Raw genomic sequence first — 26,493 nt, 5'->3', positions numbered from 1 at the left:
GGGTCAGTAACTATATTAAGAGATTTTGGAAAATCTAATAGAACCATGGCTCTGAGTTTTGAACTCACGCATAAGGACTGTGAACTACTTTACTTACATTTCTTGATTTATAACGTGTCATTCCTGATTTACTGGCATCTCTATAAAAGGTAGGAGCTTTAGAAATTTGTGTTTCTCTCATTATACAAGGGAGAATTCAATTAGTTCTCTTTATTAATCAATGTCACTTGCTTCGGGTGTATTTTTTTGTTAATTTCTCCCCAAAATTTATTGCACCTCTTTGTCTGTTTTCGTCAGCTGCCCATAATGAGGTAATCACATAAGGCCCTACGATCTCTTCTGGCTCCATTTCTGCCAGTTGACAAAGTCCCATTCTTTCTTTTATAATTAACTTAGAAACCTATTTTATTTATGTTTTTAAGTTTTTACTGTTTATGTGCTAAAAAACATCCATTTAAAGATATGTTTTTTCTGTATAATAATTTCTGTGGGAAAAATAAGTAGAAGGTACAACAACCAAATTTTAATCAAGTTCTAGATCCAAGCAATCAACACCATGTGCCTCCTGGATTTTTTTTTTTCTGTCAGAGCCAATTCTCTTTCAGCCTCAGCTGATAATCTTCCTGGACCATTTAAGTCCAAATTACCTTGTAAGGCTTAGAATAAATTGCTCAGCTCTTGAGTAGCTGATCCCATGGTGGGCCATAGCCAGTCAATATCCACCAGCAATATTTGAAAGCCACCAAGAGTTTACAAAGGATCTCTTTTGATCTGTACCTTCTGCGGTTGGATTCCTCGTAGACCCATCCTATAAACCATATAATCAGCAGAATCGTCTCCTGGTATTTTTTGGTGCAATCTGCAATCTCCAAAAAGACAAAACTGCTTTTTATTTTATTAAATATTTTTCTTAAGGGATCTACCTCTGAATCAACCAGTAACATATCATCCATATAATGAATGACTAATACTGAAGATTTAAACACCATTGACTTGGTACTTTATGTCTTGACTGTGTTTGGTTTTATATTAGAAGTTTAGCTCACCCTAGATTTTTCTCCCCTCAAGAGATCATTGATAAGAAGGTATTCCCACTCTTAGTGGAAAAAAAATTTTTTTAAATAAAAAAGCAAGAAAACTCTAAGTTATGAGCCAGCTGTGGTATTTCATGCTTCAGCAGAAAACCCCTGTCTGTCTTTCTTGGAATTTAGATGTTGCTGTTCTGTGCAGGCAATCCTGTAGCAGAAAAAGCTGACAGACAATAGGTATGTGCAGCCTTACCTAGGGGATTCAGCTCTGAGGCATCATATGGCTGTGTCTGTGGTTCCCCGGGAATCCTTTTCTCTCTGTCACCATCCATGCCTGGCCTTGGCAAGGGCCCACCCTGTTGTCATCAGCAGCAGACTTTGCCTTTTGTTTGGTTTGCTTTGGCGTCCCCTCCAAGCCTTGCATTATGCAGGGGAAGCAATGCATGTATATCCCAAAGGGCCTCCGCTCCCACAGGCATGTGCCTGTTGGCTTTGTAACAGCACAGTCTGGCAGGTAAGCGGGGAGGGGGCAGCCTCTTGTGTAGGAGGGATGCACCTCTTTGTTTGTTTACTCCTTGGGATATTGACTGAGAAAGGGAGGTAGCAAGGATGGCAAGGGTGTGCAGGCTAGGCTGAGGGTGGGGTCTTGTAACCCAGAGGGAGAGGTGATTCTGTCTCGTGCTGGAAACCTACAGAGGCCTATCTAATCATGCTATCCTGTTGGCAGGGCTGCCTGTTAGGCTTCCTTGGAGAAAACTGTTTACAGTGGCAATCTGACTTTGAGGAGGGATCCAGCCTCGGTGGGGTAGACATTAACTGGAAATGCCCGAAATTCCAGGTTCATGGCAGAGTCCGGAGTAGAGGGAGAAATGGACTAAGCCAGAGTTTTATTGAGACTTTTTTTTCTACCTCATTCAGGTAATCACAGTCATGGAGATTGTCAAGCTGTTGTGTGATAGTGGGGCGGGCGTGGGTAACGAAAGCCCAGGGTTTAGAAGGCATTTTTCCCCTAGTCCAGGGAGGAGATCGGGGCAAGGGGGATCCAGAAGCTGGCAAAATGGTCCTCAGTCTTTGTAACAGAGTCCTTTGGAGTTCAGGGTCGCTGGGTAGGCCCAGGGTGGGCTATTCTCCCCACCAAACTATAACAAAGTATGCTCTTTCAAGTGTGTTTCATTGGGCGCCAATTTGTTACATTAAAATGTATCTGTTCAGCCTAGGAAGCCATTAACTGACACAAAGAGACTGAAATGTAATTCAAAATTACAAGCACTAAACTGGGCAGAATCTAAACTGCTACTTTTTAAACAATAAACTAAAATAAACTACTCTAATCCTCATAACCTACATATATCCCAAGCACTTGCCAATCTGATTCTCAGTGGCTTCTCTCCTCCAACTCCTAGTCAACTGTAAACTCCTGGTTTCGCCCCCTCTCTAGGAAGTCCCACCTTCCACTTCCTGTCATTCTGTCCAGCGGATTGGCTAAACAGTGCTTTATTGACAGTTGTTACATCCACTCAAAACATTGCTCAACAGGAATTCACTGATCATCCTGTGAAAACCGATACCATAGTCTCTGTTCAGAGGACCCGGCTCCAGATGTGGCTACCACATAGGGGTTTTTATACCAGAAAAATAAAGTGAATTAACTCTGTTAAAAAAAAAAAAAAAAAAAAGCTGGTAAATATAAGCATAGGATAGGAAACTGCTGTGTATGGAATCATGTGTTGGCAGTGACATTATTTTAAGGTATGTTTTTAAAGGAATGTTTCCATGTTTCATATTCAAAATAAGACTTTTACCATAGAGCTATCTTCATACTTTATATGAAGCAAATATGTACTGCTATCAGGGCTGCGTTAATAAATTATATTTTTTAATGACTCTGAGACATCTCTGAGCGCTACTAGCACTCAAGATGGATCCAGTCATCCCACCGTAGAATTGTCAAAGCATATGAGCATAGGTTCTGCCAGTAACCCTATAGTACACCTCTACTTCTCCTCAGCTTTATAACCAGGGCAATTCGTAAGCAGAATGGAATCTACTCGAACAGACTTCTGACTTATTTCCCTGACTTCATATTCTTCATTACTCTTGTATTTCAAGCAGCAGAACCCTACATCTTTGCCAGTTTCACACCAAAATCAAAATTACTAACAATCACCAAAAAAGAATCCAGAACAATTGTTTCTCCTGGAGCTTCTGGCCTGTTCGTCCCCTCCTCCTTCTTCTCCACACACTTCCTGAGATGACTTGGAATCTTATCTCAAGTTTTCTAATTGAAAACACTCTAAATGAAAGTGCTCCTTCATCTTAAGAAATGCTTTGTTGCATCATTGTGTTATATTACTAATGCACAAATATATATTTCTAACAATTTCCCTATATCCAGGGTCCGGCTCAGGTAGCATTATTCTGTGTCCAAATTTAGACCTTTCAACATCACTGTCCTCCAAACTCGAACAAGCTGTTGATCTTATGGGACTTAGGCTCCAATGCCTCTTGTTTATTATTTATGTTTACATATAATCCTCCTGTTTTTAGAGAAATGTAGCTCAGTTAACTAAATCTTTCAGAGTCTACTCAAATATTTGTAGAACATGCTACCAATATTTTTGCTTTTTCAATTTTCACTTTGTTATCTGCTTATTTCACAGTTGGATATGAACTATAGCTTTCACAGTGCTGAAGCTTACATGTGAGTTACTGACTACATCTAGCCAATGAGAGAAATGGAAGCAAACCCTACCCTGACCATTTCTTAAAAGTGTAAAAGAAATCAGTCTTTTATGTACTTTCAAGTTCTCCAATAAGACCTGCTTTTTATTTTAATGAAAATTATATTTCTTGATGAAGTCTACAAGAGCCTTCTAGTCTAGATCAGAAGTCTAGTATATTATGGTTATTTTTCAAATCAATAATATAATTCCATAAAAATAACTTATTATTTATTTTCCCAATATTTCACACAACTTCAATTAACTAGCACCTACCATGTGATAAGCCTCATTTTTCACACATGAAGCAGACATGACACTAAGGAACTAATATAACAAAGAAAAATTAAACATGGTTCTTTATTAAAAGGTTATGATTTGGTGGGCACACTTTATTGGGAGGAATTTTCCTTTATTAAAACATTTATATATATACATTTATATTATTACACATATATGCAATAAACTGCCTATAGCAAGAAGAACCATGACACAATCAGGAATTATATAAATATTACATTCTTAATGTTTTCACTATTTGTATTTGACAGCCTTGAAGAAAACATCTTTCCTATCTTGGTGCTTCTAAACTCCTGAATGTAAATCAATCTTCATTACATCTTGTCATTATCAACTTAAGACATCTATCTAGACCTAAAAACATCTTAACCCCTAAACGACTAAGCTTCATTGTAAAACTAAGCTACCTGGTCTTCCACTCCTTCAGAGACTTGAGAAGGAATAAACTTGATTTCCTGAGTGTGCTGGTAGTGCAGGTTAGTAGCTTTCCAAAGAAGATGACAGATTTTCAATGTCAATTAATAGGAGCATTTCATACATTTCTCATTATCTAACTATATATGTTCTTATAGTTTATAATAAGTTGTTTTCATGGTTTTTCCACCAACTATAAATCCCGCGAGGCCAGGAAAGCAGCTCACTGTAAGTAGTTCATGGCTGAAGGGTAAAGAGAAACTCGGGTAGACATAGTCTTCTTCATTCCTCCTCAAACTTACCTTCAATGCTTCCGTTCTATGTAATCCTAAACACATTACTTCTCTCATATTCTGTTTTAATCCACAAAGTAATCTTAACAATACATGCTTCACAAAGTATTTTGATGATATGTGCTCCACATATTTATCGTAAGGAGTAAATGTTATCACCTGTAACATTTTATATCTTATAAAGAACATCATATAAAGAAATGATAGATGAATTGATGCACAGACTGAATAACTAACAGACAGCTATTGAATGAAATGAGCTCATTTGGCTGGCCTTCAAGCAATAGCGATACAAGATGGCAGCTACCACAGGCTCAGGAGTAAAAGTCTCTCAAAATGTCCAGTTGTTGGAACAGCTGGAAGGCCAGAAAGGAGAAGATGACAGCACAGATAGAGGAGGTCTAGAGGATGACAAAGACATGACGCTTACAAGATGGACAGGGTTGAGAATAGGGCTTCTAAGAACAATTTATGAAAACTGAATATACAGCCTTAAAATAGAATGTGAGCCTAAATCCCCAAAGGCACCCGTGTCTGTGAGATTTGTAATAAAGGTCAATATGAGTAGAGTGAGTAGTGCAAATGGAGTGGTAGATCCAAAAGCCATGGCAGAGCTGGCAAAGTGGCAGAATTGCCACAGCATCAAAGTCATCCTGAAGGACCTTGGATGGTTGATGGTGTCAAAAGAGAACACGAAGCTGCCACAGGTGTCCAAAGCACAGTGTTGCAGCGATTAGTCACCAGGGCCCTGGCTTCCGCTCCCCATCCAACCTAAGTCTTCATTTTCCACAGTAGTGAATTTTCTAGATACATCTGTAGACCTCAAAGTAGTGGAGAGGAAGCTCTGCTCAGACTTCATCCTGAGACATGTTCTAATACTCAGTTCTTGTCCGTTGGAAATACCTAAGTTGTACTGTGTAACATCTGTCGAGTGTAACTGCTGTCTGCCTGGTTGAACTTCTGGGGTTAAAAAAGGTATGTTGAAATGAATTTCCTCTGCGAGAGGTGTGCACAGCTAATGCAACTGTGAATAGACCCGTCACACAATCACCTGCTGCCAGCACATGGACTGGTTCTGCCTTTGCCCCACCAACGCCACCACCATGGCTGTATGATGGACCTTAAAATAGATGGGAAGGCTTTAGGTGGCAGCCATGGACCAACAGCTGGACTTGTGGGCACTTTGCTTGCAGCTCTGCTTTCATAAGTCTTAAGTGATGCCCCATCGAAGTCATCGTACCCACTGCTATACTCCCAGCCTTGGCCAAAGCTTAGATGACGCCCATCATCTCCATCTGAAATTGGCTCTGGGTTAGGGATTCAGGGCTTCCCTCTCCACACCTTTATCAAGAGGCGCTCCTTTCCTCCTCCTCAACTCCCTCACTGCCCATTCCTGCCCAACACTTGGCTTTGGCCGAGAGCCATCAGATGAGATTGGGCGACGCAGACCGGCCAGCCCTCAGGGTCTTTGGTGGTTCTGCCTAGAGAAAGGCTGTGCAGAGAGTTCTCAGTGCACCATGGTTCTGAGTTGGTTCCTTTTCCCATAATCACTTTGCCTTTACACATTGAAGAGATTTGAACAGGGCTCTGTATCACCCACCTGATATGGAGCCTGACAGCTGGGACAGGAGGCCCTGACCATTCTGACTCAGGTTGCAGTGTCGCTCCTCATACCCTCACTAAACCAGTTATATTTGGGAATTGATATGTATATACATAACATGTATGCACATAACAACAATTATTGAAAAATATATCATGGATTTGAAACAGAGTAAGGAGGGATATATGGGAAATTTTGGGAAAGGGAAGAAACAAATGATGTGATTATATTTTAATATCAAAAAGATGAGAAAAAATAGATTTGTAGCGTTATGCATACCAAACATAGAATAGCAAATATACATTCTACCCTTGAAACCCAGAATTTCAAAGATATAGCATTATTACTATTTATTTTGTCCAATAATTTTTTGCATGATGGTGTGACAGCTTGTGCACTGTAGTCAACAGATCAAATTCTCATTAGATACCACACTCCAGTCATAATGTACAAACTCTCTTTAGTTAGTGTAGCATATCCACTACAGGGAAAAGTCACCCTCCATTAAAAACCATTGATCTGGAGACATATCTCTAGGTTCTTTGTGTCTGGGTATATTGGATATCTAGAGGAGACTAAAATAATTTGAATTATTTTTCACTACATAAATCAGAGATGTGTATATAGGCAGATGGTGTCATCCTGCATGCCTAATTTCCTTTATAGATCATATCTCATGTTACAAAAAAGGTTCAATCATAATTTTGTTCACTGTATCAAAATGCAATAATATTTATCACAAAATCAGTGAATTCTAGAGAAACCAGATCTGTAATGATTTGACATGGCTTTACTCTTTTAACAAAATTCCACAGCGATACTTTAGGAAAACTACTTTATCTGTATGATAGAAACTGACTCCTACTTTCTTTTTTTTTTTTTTTAATTAATTTATTCTTGTTACATCTCAATGGTTATCCCATCCCTTGTATCCTCCCATTCTTCCCTCCCTCCCATTTTCCCCTTACTCCCCTCCCCTATGACTGTTCCTGAGGGGGATTTCCTCCCCCTGTATATGCTCATAAGGGACTCCTACTTTCTTGAGTTCCAGTCTTCCTTCTACAAAAGCTAACGAAGCTTTTGAGCTAGCACTATTTTTATTTATCAGTCTTCTGATGTTATTTAGTAGTTCTATATTCAGGCACTGAAATTATGCATAAAAAGGACAGGACAAAGCAGTTTTATTATGACAAGATACTTGCTTTGCTTGTAATGCTTCATGTTTTTGGATAATTCATGCAGTGAGGTTTTCTTTGAATGAGTCATTACTGACTCTCCTGAAATATGTTGTGACATGGCCAGCATGTATGCTTATTAGTCAAGACTCATTGGGCATCTTAACCGAGAATGCCACCTCTTATTGTCAGCTGCGCAGCTTCTTTTCCACCTTTTACCTCTTCACTAAACTTTGTAGTCACGTACTCAGCTGGCTCAGGTTTCACCTGTACTTGGATGCCTCACACAGACACTAATGCTTTGGTCCAGTCTAATCAATCATCAGTCTCCCTTGACCTCTCCTCAGAGAAGCAGTGATCCATTCATCTGCCCATCATTCTACAGACTCTGAAAATTCAATATGGAGCTCTTAGCTGTCTGACAGTTCCATTGTGGCACCCAGAACCATCTCTCCACTCTGCTTCACTCACTGAGGCCTTACGCTCTCCTTCCACTTACTCATTTTCCTCCAGCCACATTCATTTATTTCCACATTCTGCCCTATGCTCTTTCTCTATCCTGTGTGTCTACTGTTCTGTTCTGTATCTGCCCCAACAACCAACATTTAACTCCCCCTGCCTATTTCCTCCTTTCCCTGAGATTTCTGTTGAAATATCCTGTTGTCACTGAAATTTTCCTCAGGGTTAGCATTTCAGGGTGTAGCTATATGACTCAGAAATCGCTCCACATGGCAGATCCATGTGAGAGAGGTTAATTAGGGAAGGCGATGACAGAGACCGTCTCTGGGGAATACAAGGAAAGAGAGCAGGGGACCAGAACATGTCCCCTTATAAGATGACCCAGCACACACACAGAAAGTGCACACACGGCCAAGGGGGCCTTCACATCCTGGTGGCTGGTGATAATATATTCTGCCATTGGTGAGCTTCTGATGTGGCCTAAGAGATGCCTGTTGTCCCATTGGGTATCAAGACCCCTGTGATAATCACATCCAGGGAATATGGTGATGGTGAGGAGATGGAGCGGGGATAAAGTTCATGTTAACCATCCTGCTTCCTGATGAACAGAGGCATTGTCATTCTCGGGGCACAGCTGATCCTCGCCATCAGGGCATATTGGCTAGTCATCAGCTTCTGGTTCTGTGGCCAGGGGTTGATAATCCTGTAAAAATAACTGATGAATGGTTTGGTTAGAGTTCTTTTGCATTTGACATTGGAGGAATGCAGAGAAGAAGTTAATAAAGCTACAAATAGATAAAAAAAAAAAAAATGAGTAGGAGAGGGGCCAGGAAGGGCAGAATCCACTTCCATATGGGATTATCAAAGGTCCAGGGATTAGAGACCTTGAATTGTTCCCTTCATTTTTGGAAGTCTGCTTGGATTTGTTGAGTTTTGTCTTTTACTGTACCCAACTGGTTGACATAAAAGAAACTTTCCCCTTGGAGAAAGAGGCAAAAGCCACCTTTTTTAGTTGTAGGGAGGTCTAGCCCTCATTGGTTTTGAAGTACCACAGCTACCAAAGAGTCAGCTTGTCCGTGAAGAGTTAGTAATGTCTGAACCACTTGGTGGAAGTGATGGATAAATTGGGAAGAAAGCTGATAATATAGGGTTAGTGAAGTGCCCAGTCCCACTGTCCTGGTTCTGATACCCACAGTGAGTCCTGCAACAGTCTGGAGAGGTAAGATTTGAACTGCACTTTTATCATGCCAGGTGGCTATTGAGTCCACAACTAGAAATTGTAAGGGCCCCTCTCCATGTATCACTTCCAACTCTTGGAAAAGAAGTGCCAGTGTTCAAGCCCCTGACAAACCAGGAGGTCGACGATGGTAGATCTGAGTATCACAAAGAATCAAGGTGTTATGAGTGGTAGGTCACTGGGGGTGGGGGGCAGGTGAGACGAGGTATTGAGGATTATAGTTGTGTTGCAGTCTAGGAAACTTAACTTTCCTATAGAAGGTTAAGTCCCAGATGTCCCAGATGTTTCAAGGCATGTCCCAGATGCTTTGAAACAGCCTACCATGCCAAAGAGGATGATATGGAAAAAGTAGGTAGTTGTGGCAATACCAGAGTTAGGGCAGTTGATGAGCAGCGAGGTGAGGTTTGTTTTGTTTTTACAGGGTAACTGAGGATTCTGTCAATAGCAGTTCTGAGATGGTCCCAGGGGACACACACAGCCAGCAATATACAAAGCAGCCAGGCTGGGTGACATTAAGGAGCTCTCATAGGCCAAGGTCAGAGTCTGAAGTAAGAGATGAAATGACAGTTTTGTATTATTTAGAAAGGGCACGTTAGACAAGCAATGACTTTGGAGGAGTGTTTAATCACTTTTTCCACCTTTTCCATGTTGAAGGACTGGGTAATTGGGATACATTTTCTCCGGATATAAATTGTACTTATCAGAAGGTCAGGTGAGTAGAGGTGGTAGTTTGCCAAGGATGCCTGTTTCCACCTGAGATTCCACAGCTCCTGGATGAAGAAGAAGAAGAGGATCTTCCTGTAAAGATGAATGAGCTTCTTCTGTGCTGGGAGGACCAATATGGGCCGAGATGTATCTGGCCGTTCCCTGGAATGACTTTCTATTTGGTGAAAGAAGAAGCAAACAAAAATTCTATCAAATAAGAAATGAAGGATGGATGTGGGGGCAATGGTGATTTCACTCAGCTTCTGACAGCACTCCGTCAAGCAATTTCCTGACCCTATCTGGAAAGACCGTTTGTTATAAATGAGCATTTCTTGAACCTTGAATGTCCATATATATGGGTTACCCTGGGCAGGAAAAGACGGGGGTGGGGGGGGGGGAGAGAAAGTACATATCCAATCCAGTAGGGTAGAATATGGCTCCCAGAGTAAAGTCTCATACTTTTGGAATTGAGACAAGGTGGCTGACTTTGGAGTCCTCTGGAGCTTAAGGGAGCAGGATCTTGTTGGAGTCGATATGTAGGAATAGGCATTATCTTGAAGAGGTGAGGTCAAAATGCTTAAGGTGAGAGGTGGATCTAGTGAGCAAAGTCCTCCAGCTTAGCCGCTGTGAGGGTTGCGAGAACTACTTTGAAGGGGCCCTGCCATGTAGCAGAAGGTGCTGAGGGACACTGGCCTGGAAACATGGACCTAGTCTTCAATGTTGATTGGATATGGACAGGAGTTAGTGTGTGGGTGAAATAGATGGTGGTCAATGACATCCCATAGTAGGGAGCGAGATGACAGAATATGGGGGTGAGTAGATTGTTGGGTCCCAGCCTGCGGAAAAATTGAATCAGGGTTTACCTGAAAGAGGGAGTGGGGATTGAAAGTAGGATACAGAGAGGCGAGAGATAAGGAATCAAGTCAGGACATTTCTGATCAAGATTCACTTTATTGCTGACTAGCAGGAACATATATAGGGCAAGGTCAATAGGATCTATTCTTATCTCACTCACCCTAGCCCCCGGGCAAGAATGCAGTAGCCTAAATCGCTCCCTGTAGAACTTCCTAGTTCTTTGAATAGTTCCTTGTAAGAACTTCCTAGATCCTCTGAGTGGTTCCAAGTTGAGACTTCTCTACTTCTTTCAAAGGTAAATAGTACAAGGATAGCCTAGAACACCAGACCTCGTGGTGAGGTAAAGGTCAGCAACTCAAAGGTCACAGCGTACAGCCTAAGCACAGGATTTCTAATATGGCAGAATTTGTCATGGGTTCCCACAGTAGATGATCAGGGAGGAACAAAGATTAAGTTGAAAACCGGGAGTTAGAGCTGGTTGTCCGTACATGAGCTCAAAGGATGAAATAAAAAGAGGTCTTTTAGAGAGAGCCTGTAGCCTAGAAAGGGCTACAGGAGTTTTACCCAGTTGACATAAGTTCCTATGACAGTTTGATAAGAATATTTTGAAAGGACAAGTTAGTGTGTTCTGTCTTTCATGAGAACTGGGGGTGGTGTGGGATATGAAAATACCAAGAAATATTTAGTGCTTTATATAAGGTCTGGGGAACCTGAGAGGTGAACTCAGGACCATTGTCTGACTAGAGGGAGGTGGGGACTCCAAACTGAGGGAAGATCTCGCTAAGGACATGGTCAGAAATTGTCTGAGCCCTTTTGCTAGTAGTGTGAAAGGCCTCCACCCACCATGAGAAAGTATCCATCAGAACCAGGAGATCCCTGGCACGTTTAACTGTGGGCATGTGGGTAATATCAAGTTGCCTGTCAGTCCTGGGGAGAGAAACCCTAGCCTGGTGGGTAGGAGAAGCAGAGCTATGATATTTGTTGCTGAAGTCTGACATCGGACAGGCCTTACAGGAGGCAGTAATAGGCTTTAAGAAACATAAGTCTTCAAAAGTGGGCTGTAGGTTGGTTATTAACAAAGTTAGACAAGGCTTGGCTATTAGCATGAAAGATTAAATGTAAGTAGGACAGAATTCGATGAGTATCAAGAGGCACCCAGGGTGTGAGATGAAGTGTTAGGGTTTCTTGTGGTGGGTGGGATGAGTCTAGGCCTCCAAGGGCCACAGCCCTAGCTGCCTCATCAGCCCAGTTACTCCCCTTAGAGATTATGGAATTGGTACTCTGGTGTGACTGGCAGTGGACCATTCCAATAGCTCTGGGAAGATGGGAGGCATTTAGCATAGCCATAATTTGATTCTCCCTTTGTTGTAAATAGCCTGTGCTCTCTCCAGATGTCAGCATGGGACAGGAGGATATGAAAGGTATATTTGTAGTCAGTGTAGATAGTTAAGGATTATCCCTGTGCCAATTGGAAGGATCGGGTACGAGCTATTATTTCCACGTGTTGATTAGTGGCACGGGTTGATTAGTAGTGCCTCAACGACCTCACTATTTGACAATGTGGCAAAACCAGTTTTTTGAGATAATTTGTGTACAAAGGACCTGAAATCTGTGTACCAACTATAGAGGGCCTGGGGCAATGTGCCCTCCTGGATGTGTGAGGTGTGGGCCAAAAGTTTCTCTAAGGTTTTAATTCAGGAATGAGTTGGGAAATAATCAGGATTAGGTTTGTGAAGATCCGTTGTATTAAGAGGGAGCATGGTTGTAAAGTAAGTGTAGAATCTTCTACTAGTGCCACCTGGAGGGAGAGAGCCTAGAAGGAGGTAGAGTTTGTAAGCCTTTTTATGTTGAGGTGGGACAGGTTGTGAGAAGAAAAGACAGCAATAGGTGACCCAAAAGTTAGGGTTATTTTTATTCACAAATAAGGAGCTCAGCAGCAGCTAAAGCACATATGCAAAATGCCTATCCCTGGGTGGGTATGTCCGATTTCTTTGACAGATATGCTACAGAGGCAAAGGAGGTCCCTAGCTGATGACCTACCACCTTAAGGGCATATCCCTCTTTTTCTGTTACATAGAGGGAGAAGAGGCAGGTTAGGTCAGGGAGATGTAAAGCTGGGGCCCTGAGAATGGTCTGTAGGAGCCTGGGAAAGGGCTTGGTTATGGGTTAGAGAAGGCGATCATATGAGGGGCCTTGGGCTGCCTCATAAATCAGGCAGGTGAGAAGGGAAAAGGAAGGGATCCAGAAGCATAAGAAATCAGCCATTCCTAGGAATAGCAAAATCTCCTCTTTAATGGAGGGAACTGTTAAAGACCAGATTAGGTGATTTCAATCTAAGGCAATGGCATTGTGGGTTGGGGTAATTATTAGTCCCAAATAGATGACCTGAGGTGCAGAATTGGACCTTAGAAGGTGAGACTCTATAGCCGTGGGTAGACAAGGAATTTAGAAGGCCAGAGGTTCAGCTAATTTGTAGGGATGGGCTGCAGAGGAGAAGGTCATCTTCATGTCTAGAAGTTTAGAGTTAGGGAGAGACAAGGAGAGTAAATCAGAGGTTAGAGCCTAATCAAACAGGTGCAGGCTGACCCATAGACCCTGGGGTAAGACAGCCCAGGTTACTTGGGTAGAGAAGTGGGTGTCAGGGTCAGTCCAGGTAAAAGCAAAGACGTATTGTGACTGGGCACCAAGGGAGATGGAAAAGAATGAGTCCTTGAGATGCAGGACTAAGAATTGGGATGTCCCTGAGGGAATAGTGGAAGGGAGAGTATAGGGTTACCCACACAGGGCGGAGTGGGACGGCTGCAGAACTGAGAAGCCAGAGGTCTTGAACCAGATGGAATGTTCCATTAGGCTTTTCCACTGTAGGTACAGGAGTGTTAAAAAAAGAAGAAGTGGGACGAATACATTTTTTTCTCTTAGAAGGCCGGAAGGCCAGATATATGGGCTTGAGTCCCCTGAGGCTTTTGAGATGGAGTAGGTATTGGGGTTGGGTGATACACCAGGTAGCTGGTATAGTGTGTATATAATATATATATTAGTATATTTATAAAATATACAGTATATATGTTATATAATATATATAATGTATTAGTATAATATATATTAGTATATCTAAAATATGCAGTATATAATGTGTTATATATACTGTATATGATATGTATACAATATATGATGGATATACTGTATGTAACATATACACCATATATTATATAATATATAGCCAGAACACTAGAAATGTAACATTTATATAATTCCTGATTGTGTCGTCGTTATTCTTACTGGAGGTAGTTTATTGTATATATGTATAATAATATAAATATATATAAATAAAATATTTAATAAAAAATTTAAACACACACACGCACAAAGAATTGGTTAAGGGAACACTCCTGAAAATGCAGTTATGTGGTGGAGTTTGGCAAAGTTGGAGAGGCTGTCCCCCAACTCTGATAATAGGGGAAAAGAAGAGGTTGGTCGCCAGTATCCCATCAGTGCCATGTTTACGTGGCTCCGGTGTCCACAAGGAAGGAGATGGGGTGTCCAGATACTATCATAACTGCCCTACCAGTGGCTCCCTGTTAGAGATGGCAGTGGTTGGAGCGAGGGAACCCAGGCGCCTTCAGTCATCTGTGGCCAGGCCTAGGATACCTACCAGAGGGCAATCTCCGAGTGATGTCCCTGTGTCATGGAAGACACGGGTCAGGCATCAGCCCAGTGTCACTCCTGATGTCACTTTGGACAAGGCCTCCCTGGCCTGCACTGGTTAGGGCAGGCCAGGGCATAGTGACCCTTTTAACCACATTTGTAACAGGGACCCTGTGAGCCTTGAGTCACTGAGATACAAGAGAGCATGGGTCATTTGCCGGGGCCAGTCAGACGGCCCTGACCAGCATTTGGTATTTTTGTTTGCTGGTTTTTTCATCTCTCCTATAGTGCACTTTAAAGGCCAGTGCTAAGACTTCTCCCTGCAGAGTTAGAAGTCCTCTTTCCAAACTTTTACTTTTAGTCCTGATGTTGGGGTAACTCCGGAAAAATAAATAGGTCAGTAAGAGTAGTTTGCCCTCTGGATTTTCAGGGTCTAAATTTGTATATATTAAGAGGGCCTTTGTAAGGCACTCTAGAAATTGGGACAGATTTTCATTTTTATCTTGAATGACCTCTTGGAATTTTTGATAATTTTTTTGGCTTTGAGGGCCGCCTTGTGGAGACAAGCCAGGAGGCAGGTCGTAAACTGGTCTCTGGTGGAAAAGCCTTCTGGGGTCCTGGGGTATTATAATTCCATTTTGGGTCCAGGTCAGGCACCACCTGAACTGCGACCAAGTGTGCTGCATTAGTTTGGTGTATCTCATCTGCCTGCTCCCAAACTTGCCCACACTCCTCAGGTGGTAGGTTGTGGGTAAGATGTGTATAATATCACACATATGTACATATATATGTGTGTGTGTGAGGATATATAGGAATGAGGGATATATTGAAATTCTTTAATGATAGTAGAAGAATTAGAGGTATGGGATCCCAGTCTCTTTTCCACTTGAGAGAGTTCGGTTAGTGAGAAGTGAACACACCCCGCCCCCTAAGCCATCCATGCTGGCCACCTCCCGCCAAGGAAGAACTGGAGATGGTTTAGCTTGAGTAGATGGAGAAGAAGGAGGTTTTTCTGCGGAGCAAGAGCAGGTGATGCGGGGACTGACAGCTGCTGGCGGTGTGAAGTTCGTAGCCGAAGTAGGTCGGCTGAAGTGGCCTGTTGCAGGAAAGGGAAGTGAGGAGGCTGGAGGGGAGGAGGCTGAGGAAGATGGGGAGAGAGGAAGAAACTTGAGAGGGAGCAAGGACCTTGAGAGAGAGAAGGAGCTGTGAGTTGAAGGCAGAAGGGCAGGGCTTTATCAGCAGGACGAAAGGCGGTGGAGGATTCTGGGATTGAGGCTTTATAGCTAGAAGGAGGGGAGTGGGGGAACAGGAAGAACAGAGGGAAGATTTGGAGCCAAGAGGAGAAAAGGCTTGAACTTAGGGAACCTCCTTCCATTTGCCCAATTGCTGGCAGTGCTTAAAAGGTCCTGTGTAGTACTGAGATTTAGTGTGCCATTAATTGGCCATCTTGATTCATTATCTAAAGGATATTGAGGTCAGGTGTGATGGCAGAGGCACGTAGGTTCAGAAGCCGCTAAGGTGGGTGCTAGATGCAGGAACTTGAAGTTGTCCAGAAAGTATTCCAAACAGGGACCTGGAGGAACAGTCTGATGGACTGTACCCATGGGGAAGTGGAGTCGGTGATGTGTTCAGGTATTCCAAGAGTGGACTCTAACTCAAATATTGGTGCAATCTTTCCCAACTACCTGTAAGCACTGGTCAAAGTCCAAGAGCACAGCCCCAACAGGAAGGAGCTTAGCCCAGAGACACAGTTCACCTAACACACTAGGATTTTAGCAGCAGAGGTAGGGGGGTTGGTGGAGGGGGCACACCTTGCCGGAAAGGAGATCTCATCCAAAAGGAAAAGTCCCGATTGAAGGTCATATGAAGGGCCAGCCACAATCATGAAGACTGTGGTTGGCGTGCCTCCCCTCACCCAGTGAACTGGAGAGGTACCATCAGTCTCTAGGACAAAGAGAAGCATTTACACTGAGTAAGAAGGGCCAACTCCTGTGGTGAGTGCAGAAACCTGGCAATCCTGTATGCAGAAAAATGGATCTACAAGCAGGCAGGTCCAGAGAGGAACAGGAGGAAAGGATTCTGGAGCTTAAGAGGCAGGATCGGTAGCCCCAGTGGCACCATTAGGATTTATCAAGGCACCTGGCAGATCCAAGTGAGAGGTTTTGTTATGGGAGGGGATTACAGAGACTGACTGTCCGTGGGGAATACAAGAGGAGAGGGAGCCAGGCATGGGAACAAGTCCCCTTATAAGGTGACCCAGCGCATGTGTAGAATGGGCACACATGCCTTCGGGGACCGTGGCATTCTAGAGGCTGGTGATGATGTATTTTGCTGTCACGGGTTTCTGAGGTGACCTCTGAGAATCCTGTTGTCCTGTTTGTCATCGAGCACCCTGGGGTGGTCACATCCTTGCCCAATTACTAACACCCACTACTTCTTATAAAATGAAAGCGAGGGCCTCCCTAACTTCTTTTTTATCTCTATATATGCCTTATTTTATCCAAAATAGGAGTTCTATAGTTATAGGGAATTTCTTCTGCTGTCCAATACAGGATCTGCAGCTTCTTGGAGGGACATTTCAATAATATACTTCCATTAATATTTTTCAGTTATATCTCAAGCATTTACGTTAAAACAACCATGGCCTTGTCAGATAACCACGTACAGAAACAAGAAGTGGAAGTAATAACGTCTGAGAAAAGTTAGGTTGGGAGGAGGATGAGGAGGGTGACCTGCTGAAGAACAGCACTGGGGATGAGGACACACTTAGTGTGGGCAACTTTGAACTATTTCAGAACTGACTGATTTATTCCAGGTCAAAGTGACAAGTCTGAGACTACATGACACATTTAAGCAATGGCCAGTAGCTGAGAATACAGCTTCTGAGTATTAAAAATAAAACAAGACAAACAAAACAAAAGGCAGAGGTTAGAGTGGGGCAGATGCTCTGCAAATGTATGAAACAAATAACTTTCACAAATTTGTAAACTTTCAATGATAAAATTCATAATCTTTAGTAGTTACATCTAATTTTTCAGTTGCTAGTGAAATAATTTACCATAATTTTCCAACAGTAAGTTGACCGAAAATGTTAAGTACTTAAAAAATTCTCTACTGTAACTATTTCATACTTAATTTGAAAGGACAGTGCACTTTATGCAATGTATCTTCAAAAGAGGGTTATGAATTAAAGAGAAATTAGGAAAAAAATTCAAAAGTTAGTTGCCAAAATTGTACTTGCCTTTTCTTTTATCTTAAAAGTTTGACAAGGCACAGCTATAGCTATATGGTTCTTATACCTCTTGGATGTTTACTGTCTCCCAATTTGTCAATCAGCTCCTAGGATTTGTGTGTTATGAATTCTGGTTTCTGTCACATACACAAATGTTAGAAAGTAACGCATGTTATCCTGGTTGAAACTAGAATGAAATGGCCACACTACGTATATGCGTGCTGCAGTTCTCTGGTATCTGCTGTTTGCTGTTTCCAGAGACTGAAAACTTTCCATTGTTAATGTGATAGCAGAAAAGAAAGAACTGAAGGCGCTCTTCCCGAAAAACGACTGTCATTCAGAAGCCTAAGGATGGCCACAACGGTCAACTCACCTGTGTCTCACAGCTCGCCCAAACTCTACTTATACGTTTTCAGAATCAGATTTATTAGAACAAGACACGAATTTTCCTTTGGCAATTTACCTGATTTAACATCTCTTTTTAAGCCACTAAAATCATTTTTAAATAAACAAGACTTACTCAATGCCTAAACCTCAAGGCAGGAACCCACTAATCAGTACCAGGATGAAGGCGCTATCAAAACACATAGAATGAGGCTGTTGGATTTCCTGAGTGCCTAATCAAGAGGTATTCACTCCAGAAACGTATCATTTACTGTGGAACACAGACATGCAAAAGTGAAAAAAAAAAAAAAAAAATCAGTGAGCATGTAGCAGTAAATGCGAGGTACGATTACAGGTGAGAGACTCACCCTTCAGTGGATTTGTAAAAGAGGAATTCATATGCAAACAAGTCTAAACCCTAAAGCCTTGGACAGATTTTTAGAGAGACATTTGGGAACAGAAAAAGCCTTTGATCAGAGAAGCATGTTTACAAAATAATACGGTATAATAATAGCATAAAGTCCTATTACCACTTACGGCTCCTGTTGATGCTGTGAGCACGGCACTAAGACTGTTGGGCTTATTTCCTGTAAGGTAGGGGATAGAAGTTGCAGCCATGGAGACACTTCACCTAGCAGTTCCAGGTCACCTCCCCAGGGCACACAGATATAGCTTTCCCTTTGAACAGGAAGCTGTCCTGTTAATGACAGGTAGGCTTAGAGAAGATAGGTAGCAGTACACTTCCAGAAGATCCCACAGACCGTTGTGAAAGAGTTGCACTTGTACATTAATTATTTTCCTGGACTGTGACTGTATTCTAGAAACAAGTTAAAGCCGGGAAGGTTGATTTCCCCCTAGGGTTCCTGAGGGCTCTCCATGGTTTGGCCTAGTGTATTGAAGGGAACGTCATGGTAGGTGAGCACATAGCAGAGAATAACTTTTCATACCATAGAGAACCAAGAAACAAGAGACGAGGACAAGACAAACGTACCCGTGAGACATATCCCCAGAGAACGACTTCTTCCAGCCGTAGCTCATCCCCTAGAGCTTATAAAGCCTGTCAGCATAGCACCACCAGCTGGGTCAAACGTTCTCAAAGCTCAAACCATATGGAAGACATTTGGGATTATATAATAACACTGTTCAAGAATGTGTTTCTTGCCTCTCTTGCTCTAGAAAGGAGAGAGATTCTGGAAGTGTTCAGTCAAGTACAAGGCTGGTGGTTTTAAAATGTCACGTTGAGAACTGTTTGAAAGAGGCAAGGTGAGTGGAAAAGCACAGGTCAAATAAAAGGAAATAAACATGTATCCAGATATATTAGACCTACAGGTGTGCTTAATTCTTATTTAACATGCAGTTTTTGGAAAAGCATAAGTAGCAACTTTGCAGACTTCTAAAATTCTAAGTCTAGAAATATAGAGCAGAGGGGCACCTGTTTCAAGCTTCAGCAATGTTAATTAGACTGACATATTAATAACCCTTTCTAGTCTCACAAAACCTGGATCTGAACCTCCTGTATATGTAAACCTCAAGCCTTGGCTCCCAGGACAGTTACAGGTTCCTGTCATGAACACTGGGTTTATTCTAAAGCAGGTTTAATCATTTGAGATGTTGGTGACTTATCAAGTTTTGTTTTCTAATATGATAAACCAATTGAAATTAATCTATTATAGCTAAGGATTGGCTTATTTCCTGAGAAGTAGGTTCTACTAGTTCCTAGAACAGTTCCATTTTCCATCACTGAAACCTTTTGCGAGATAAAATATTTTCTATTAAATCTGATATGTTCAAGTAAAACTACATGATATGCCTCCACCAAAGAAATGAATATCTTTCTTCAAAGCAGAATCAAGTTCTTGGAGTGACAGATGATGTTTTTCAAATTTAGCTGCAATTCAACAATGACACTTTGATGTGTGAAATAATTGACACCCAGAGTGAGTCACTGGTTAAAGTGCGTTCTCCCGTTAGTTAGGCAATTCTGACATGGAACTGCAGGAGACTCTTGTTTCCTACAGTTTCTTATCTTCCAAGGTACTTTGCACTGGAGAGAAAACTTAGCTTTAAAATTCTGATTTAATAATAAGAAAGTATTTCTATTTTTGCACTGGGAAAATTTTCTTTCTATCTTTTGTCATGCAACTAATATTATTTATAGTACAATGCTTCACATATTATGATTGACAAATGCATATGATTCAGACTCAACACTAACTTATTCATAATACTGGAAAATATCTAACCTGGTGTGATTATAAACTTGAAGTAAAAATGACCAGAAAAGAAAAAAAAAAAATGTGCGTGCATCCCAGGCAGGCAGCACAAGTCTGTATTGAGATCTTGGTGCCCAAAGCTTTCCTGATGTAGTTCAGGGACTCCTGTGTCTGTTCGACTCTTAGGTCTCTATTGTGGACTGATAGCAAAACCACTTTGCTTTTCATATAAACAAAATAAGGACAATACTAAAATTTTCAAAAAAGTTATCAGACTGTGCATCCTTAACTTTCATATTATTTGTTATTACAATTTTTTTTTTTTTTTTTTTTTTTTTGGCAGTTTGTGCACTTTGGTCACTCTCACCCTCTGTCTTCTCTTTTCTTCCTCTTGTCCCCACTGCCCTGCTGCCTTTCATTTGTCCTTTCCCACATTCACGCTCTTTGGTTTTTTTTTCCTACAAGCCATTGTGTTTAACTAGGACGTCTGTGCAAACATGGGCATATTGAATGAAAATCACAGAACTGAGGACAAGGACTGCCACTTACCGTATCCCATGACCCACCTAGGAGGCGTAGGTGCCCTGAGTCCTTCCAGGCCCCTGATAGGATGTTGACAGGCCCAGGTTTAATGTAGGCTGGACTCAGGCAAGTACAGCCTCTGTGAAATCTTGATTGTACAAGCTGTGTACATGCAGATAACCTTTCCCGGCCCTTTACACTTATAGAGATAATTATCATTTAAATATGCTATTGTCCTTTTGTTTTTCTCCTTTACTTTTTCTCACATATTACATCCCTATGGCAGTTTCTCCCTCCCTCCCTCCCTCCTTCCCCTCTCCCATCCACCCTCTCCACAAGGTCCATGCCTCATCCTTTCCCTTCAAAAGAAGACAAGGCCTCCAGGAATGTGAACCAAATATGACATATCAACTTATAATAAGATGAAGCACCTCATATTAAGACTAAATGAGGTAACCCAATCAGAGGAAAAAGATCCCAAAAGCAGGCAATAGAGTCAGAGACAGCCGCTGCTCCCACTGTTAGGAGTCCCACAAGAGCACCAAGCTACACAACCATAACAAATATGCATGCAGCCGCCCTGACTGCCATGTCAGTTTCCTGTGAGCCCTGCGAGCCCTGGTTAGTTGATACTGTGGGTCGTGTTTATGTGCTGTCCATGACTCTTCTGGCTCCTGCAATCCTTCCCCCTTTCCACAGGACTTCCAGAATTCTGCCTAACGTTTGGCTGTGGATCTCTGCCTCTGCTCCTATCAGCTGCTGGATGAAGCCTCTCTATTGACAGTTATGCTAGGCTCTAGTCTAGGAGCATAGGAAAGTATCATTAGACATCATTTCAATGACTTTGGGGCGGGGGTATGTTTGTTCATTTTTCTGCCAGTCATTATGTTTGGTTCTATCGTTGGTCTCTGGGATATCCAGCCTCTGGTTCCTGACTCTGCGGAAGGTGTCAGGGGTGGGCTGGGCTTCCTGTTGTAGCATGAGTCTCAAGCTGGACCACTCATTGGTTGACCACTCCAACAATTTTTGTGCCACTTTTACCCCAGCATATCTTACAGGCAAAACAAATTGTAGGTTGAAGATTTTGTGGCTGGGAAAGATTTTGTCACTGGAAGCCTTTCCTGGTTACAGAAGATGCCAGTTCAGGCTCCATACCCACCACGGCCAGGGGTCCTTGCTAGGGCTATTCGCATGGGTTCCTGGTCATTTCTATCACAGAAGGTTTTTACCTTGTCACCAAACTGCCCACCAATTCCCCTCGTTTTTTCCCAGTATTCTCTCCCTCCACACCCTGACCCCTGATCCCTCCTGTTCCTATCCCCACTGGCCCCCAGTAAACCCACAAAACTATTTTATTTCCCCTTCCCAGGGAGAGCCCTGCATCTCCCTTGAGTCTTCCTTGTAACTTAGCCTCTCTGAGTCTATGAGTTGTAATGTGATTATCCTTTACAACTAAAGTTTTAAATAAGTTAGTACATACTTTGTTTTTCTGAGTGTAGGGTACTTTATTCAGGATGATTGTTTTTTTAGGTCCATCCATTTACTGACAAATTTCATGTTATTTTTTTTAACATCTGAATAATACTGCATTGTTCAAATATACTACATGTTCTTTATCCACTATTTGGGTGACATCTAGGGTGTTTTCAGTTTCTGGCTATTACAAATAGAGTCCCTATGAACACAGTTGAGCAACTGTCTTTATGGCAGGGTGCAACATCCTTTGGGTATATGCCCAGAAGTTTTTTGTAAGCCTCTTAAAAAATAAATGCTAATTTAATTGACAAAGACTTGATAAGATATGTGTGGCTCTCTTATCTAATATTTAGTCATTTCTTCTCCATTGCTGGGGATCAATGTGGAGCCATTTGCTTGCAAGTCAAATACAAACCACTGAGCTAAATATCCAGCACATGTTTGTTGTTTTTGGCAATGCCACTTATCAAAAGTTGCCATTCATATCAGACCCCATTTTCTCTTTGGATTAAACACTGAAAGCTAGACTTGGAACAAACTGACATCCATAGATCAGTGAGGTGATATATGATGTTCTGTGTCTGTAGTTCCTGCACTCAGGAAGCTGAGGCTGAAGAATGGGGCATTCTAGGACACCTTATCTCAAAATATATAAATAGGTAATCACAAATTAAATTCTGATAAAAATAATTGGGTGGACTTCTTTTGTGCTTTTCCCCCTACCAGCTCCAATGTTTAAGAATAGGTGTGCACAACTGTCACACTGGTTTTTGGAAATAGCTCAGGAAGTAGCATATTCTCTCAAGGACAAGTGTTACACTTTTGTGTCAATCAGTCTTCCAATATATGGCTTTAAAAACTCACTTCTGCCTAGCCGTGAGCGGTGGCAATGGAGGAGCGTTCTGTCTCTCGTGGACTATTTACTGAGACCCTGTCTCAAAATCAAAACACACAAAATAGTAACACCACAAGACGATGATTCAAAGTAGTATTAATGACAGGTATCACTAATCCTTAAGCTAAGTCAGTTTTCCACTGAGGGTTTGTGAAGGCTTGTTCTCTTACTTGCTTGAGTAAGTCAAGACATGACATTGTTCTATCGAAAATGTTTTCAGACTCTTTTATTGTTTCACATGACCTGCAGTTAGAATATTGAGTATCATATTCTTACGCCACTAAGATCCTTATTTCTAATTAGCAAAGATGAAAATTTCAGGATGATTAGCTGTGACAGGAAGCCGAGGATTTAGTGGGAATCCTATAAGACAATCTTGAGAAGCACTGTGTCTTGAATTGTGTTCTAAGTGGTCCATTTGATATCTTGTTTTCCTTTCCACTTTTCTCCTTCCAGTGAAATCAGATGAGTTACAGACAATCAAAAAAGAATTGACCCAGATCAAAACTAAAATTGACTCCTTGCTAGGGCGCCTGGAGAAGATCGAGAAGCAGCAAAACGCAGAAGCAGGTGAGTGGAAAGAGATCTGCAGTCACAGACAGTTGGAATGAACCTCACACTACCAGTCATAGAAGGCAGGCCAGAGAGACATCAGCTGAGTCACTAAGTCAACACAAAGCCACGAACAACTCTTGTAAGCCAAGAACTGCACTGATGGAATGGAACTACTTTTGAGGAACATGAACCAGTATTTCTAAGGTTGAATTTCAAAGAGGATAGAATTTTAGTGGGATAATCAATAATAGTCGAATCACAGTTGAAAATTTCTATCTCTGTATTAAGTATTTTTATTAAGAAAATAAAGGTAAGTAGTGAATAGGTTTATCAGGCTAACATAATATTTACATTTCATGGAATTAACCACAGAACAATACAAAAAAATTCCAAAGACCATTATTACAAAGCCCAGCTTCTGTCTTTTCCGTCACCTTGTGAACCATCTTTGCCCAATTTCAGAAACCTGGGAGTCTGCAGCATGTCCTTGGCAACTGCAGGTCAAATTATTGGCTATTCCTTTCCAAGTGAGTGGGCCTTTTCTGAATTCTGAGCATAGCTCCTCCTCTAACAGTTACTACACTTTTTCCTGAATGTTGTTTTTAAGAGCACAGAAAATGATATTTGGGATGAACTCAGAGCCTCTCCACATTTTGAGACTCGTGTTTACCAAGTCTTTGCTCCAAGAATTGTGGATTGTGTTGATAGCCCTACGTGTGTGTGTGTGTGTGTGTGTGTGTGTGTGTGTGTGTGTGTGTGTATGTGTGTACTACTGAGGTTCTCCTGGGACTTAACTTACTGGCAGTTTCCCTTCTTAAAAAATCAGGTCAATGAACAATACAATTTCAAAAAACTATTATTAAATCCAAGCTCCTTTCACAGAATGCAAGCAAAGATTCATGGGCATAATTCAATTTCTACAGCCATGGCAGTGGTTTGTAACATACCTGGTCTTATGACCAGGTCTTGGATTTTCCTCACAGCTGTATTCCTTGCATCCTTGAAGTGGAGCTGCTGAGAACTAATGGGGACTAGAGTCCTGGATGAAGGTCCTGCTTGGACCATTGGGATGCTGGCTGGAACCCATAGACCTTAACCTGAAGTTTAAGCAAGAGCCTGCCTCCCTATTGATTCTTGACCAGAACTGGAGCCTACCTCCTGACTGAGCTATAGAACATTTCTAGTCAAAAGCACTTCAGAATAACGATATTCATCCTATACTTTAAAATATCTCATAAAAAAAATAGCAGGAGTCAGTAATTCTCCCCAACATGTTAATATGAAAGAGACGTGATAGAGTAAATTAAACAACTTTTACTGAAAAATTTTATAGCGCATAATTTATACTGAGAAAAGCTAAGTTGCTTATACTTTCCATAAAGAAATTTAGAGTTTTTAAAAAGTTTTGGTGCACTGTCTATGCCTATAATCTAAAGCGTCTCTGTAACTGAAATACCCTGTGATGTTACTTAAGTCAATATTTCCCTTTGAGGAACTTCTGTGGAATTCATTATTATGTAAAACAACCCTTACAGCAAAAGACTTTGATAACCAATTTGCACTTCAGTTTAAAGGATTATAGAGAACTCATTTAAATATAAATCACCTCAAAGAGAAAAATGTGATCCTTATTCCAGAGTATTATACCTTCCGGTTTCCTGCAATGAATAATACCTGCCACAGATCTGGCTGGATGATCATCTATAAACGCAACACTACTTCAAGCCCTGATTTTCTTTTATAAAAGCTGTCATCTTGCCTTTGCTCATATTTAAACTTTTCTCAGCCATAGACTGTTACTTCCAAAATGACAAGTTTTGTCCTTGCTGTTGGCATCTCTCTTCTTTTACATGCTATGAAGAAAATGAAGGTATTTAATTTGTAACTTCATTGTCTTCATAATTGTCCCCTGAGTACCGTCTATTTTTATAGGGATCATACAAACCTCTTCTTTATTTCCTATATTTTCTCAGCGGAAAGAAATCAGAATTATATAGAAAGAGTTAACACTGTGTTTTGGAAAGAGGAATGAAATGCATTAAAATTCACTGAAGGGTACTCAAAGCCTCTTTATTAAATTCAGGGGCACTAATTTTTATGCCTAATTAGTTGAAAGCTAATTATTTGGTAGCTAGCACTTATCCTTCATTATCACTCTTTATGTATCTCCTCCCATACTTGGTACTAGGCATTTAATAAGGAATGTTTCCAATATAAATGGAGTAGGAAACAAACGGCAAGGAAGAAAATGCCACCGAATGCAGAGCCTGGCCTGGGCATGAAGCGGGGTAGGTTTGGGGTGAGCGTCACAGGGTTCATTCCCCACTGATTTCAAAGGGAATTCTCAAACTCTCTTACAAAATTTCTACAAAACGGTCATATCACTATAGACTGTCTAAACCATAAACTACTTTTAACAGATCTCTGTCTCTTTATTTCACAGTGTAATCTTATGTTCAAGGTCATATTTTTTCTTATTTTACACAGTGTAGAATCATTTACTACCACAAGGTGTGCAGCAATGCGTCAGCCTTTGAAACTCTAGGCACGGATAATGTCCAGCAACTCATACTCAGTCACTTAAAACAATGGTTACTATGATTCCACCATGCATATATTGTTTTTCCACTGAATAAAACAAATTTCGAAGGATGTAGTGAACATAGATTATGGAAAACAACAATTAGCTCTTCATAGAAGTTTAGGTTATAAATAGAACTTATTCCTAGATGATTCTTTAAATGGAATCAAATGTAACTTATCCGACATGCATGCACACACA

The 26,493-nt window shown here is 41.4% G+C and overlaps 1 protein-coding gene and 1 pseudogene across 6 annotated transcripts in view; both read left to right on the top strand.

The window, feature by feature from the left end:
• Ralyl (RALY RNA binding protein like) overlaps positions 1-26,493 on the top strand; it is a 675,570-nt gene that overhangs the window by 603,846 nt on the left and 45,231 nt on the right. For all 6 annotated transcript variants that reach the window (XM_051139878.1, XM_051139880.1, XM_051139877.1 and 3 more), the window contains one exon: positions 23,613-23,726. In XM_051139878.1, the coding sequence (XP_050995835.1) occupies positions 23,613-23,726 (114 nt within the window). The remainder of the gene's footprint in view (positions 1-23,612; positions 23,727-26,493) is intronic.
• Positions 5,052-5,796, top strand: LOC127183757 (ubiquitin-conjugating enzyme E2 variant 1-like; annotated as a pseudogene).

Source organism: Acomys russatus, chromosome 31 (assembly GCF_903995435.1).
Source record: "Acomys russatus chromosome 31, mAcoRus1.1, whole genome shotgun sequence".
Classification (NCBI taxonomy): Eukaryota; Metazoa; Chordata; class Mammalia; order Rodentia; family Muridae; genus Acomys; species Acomys russatus.
The sequence above is the reverse complement of the archived record's forward strand: the minus strand, read 5'-3'. Positions and strand labels throughout refer to the sequence as shown.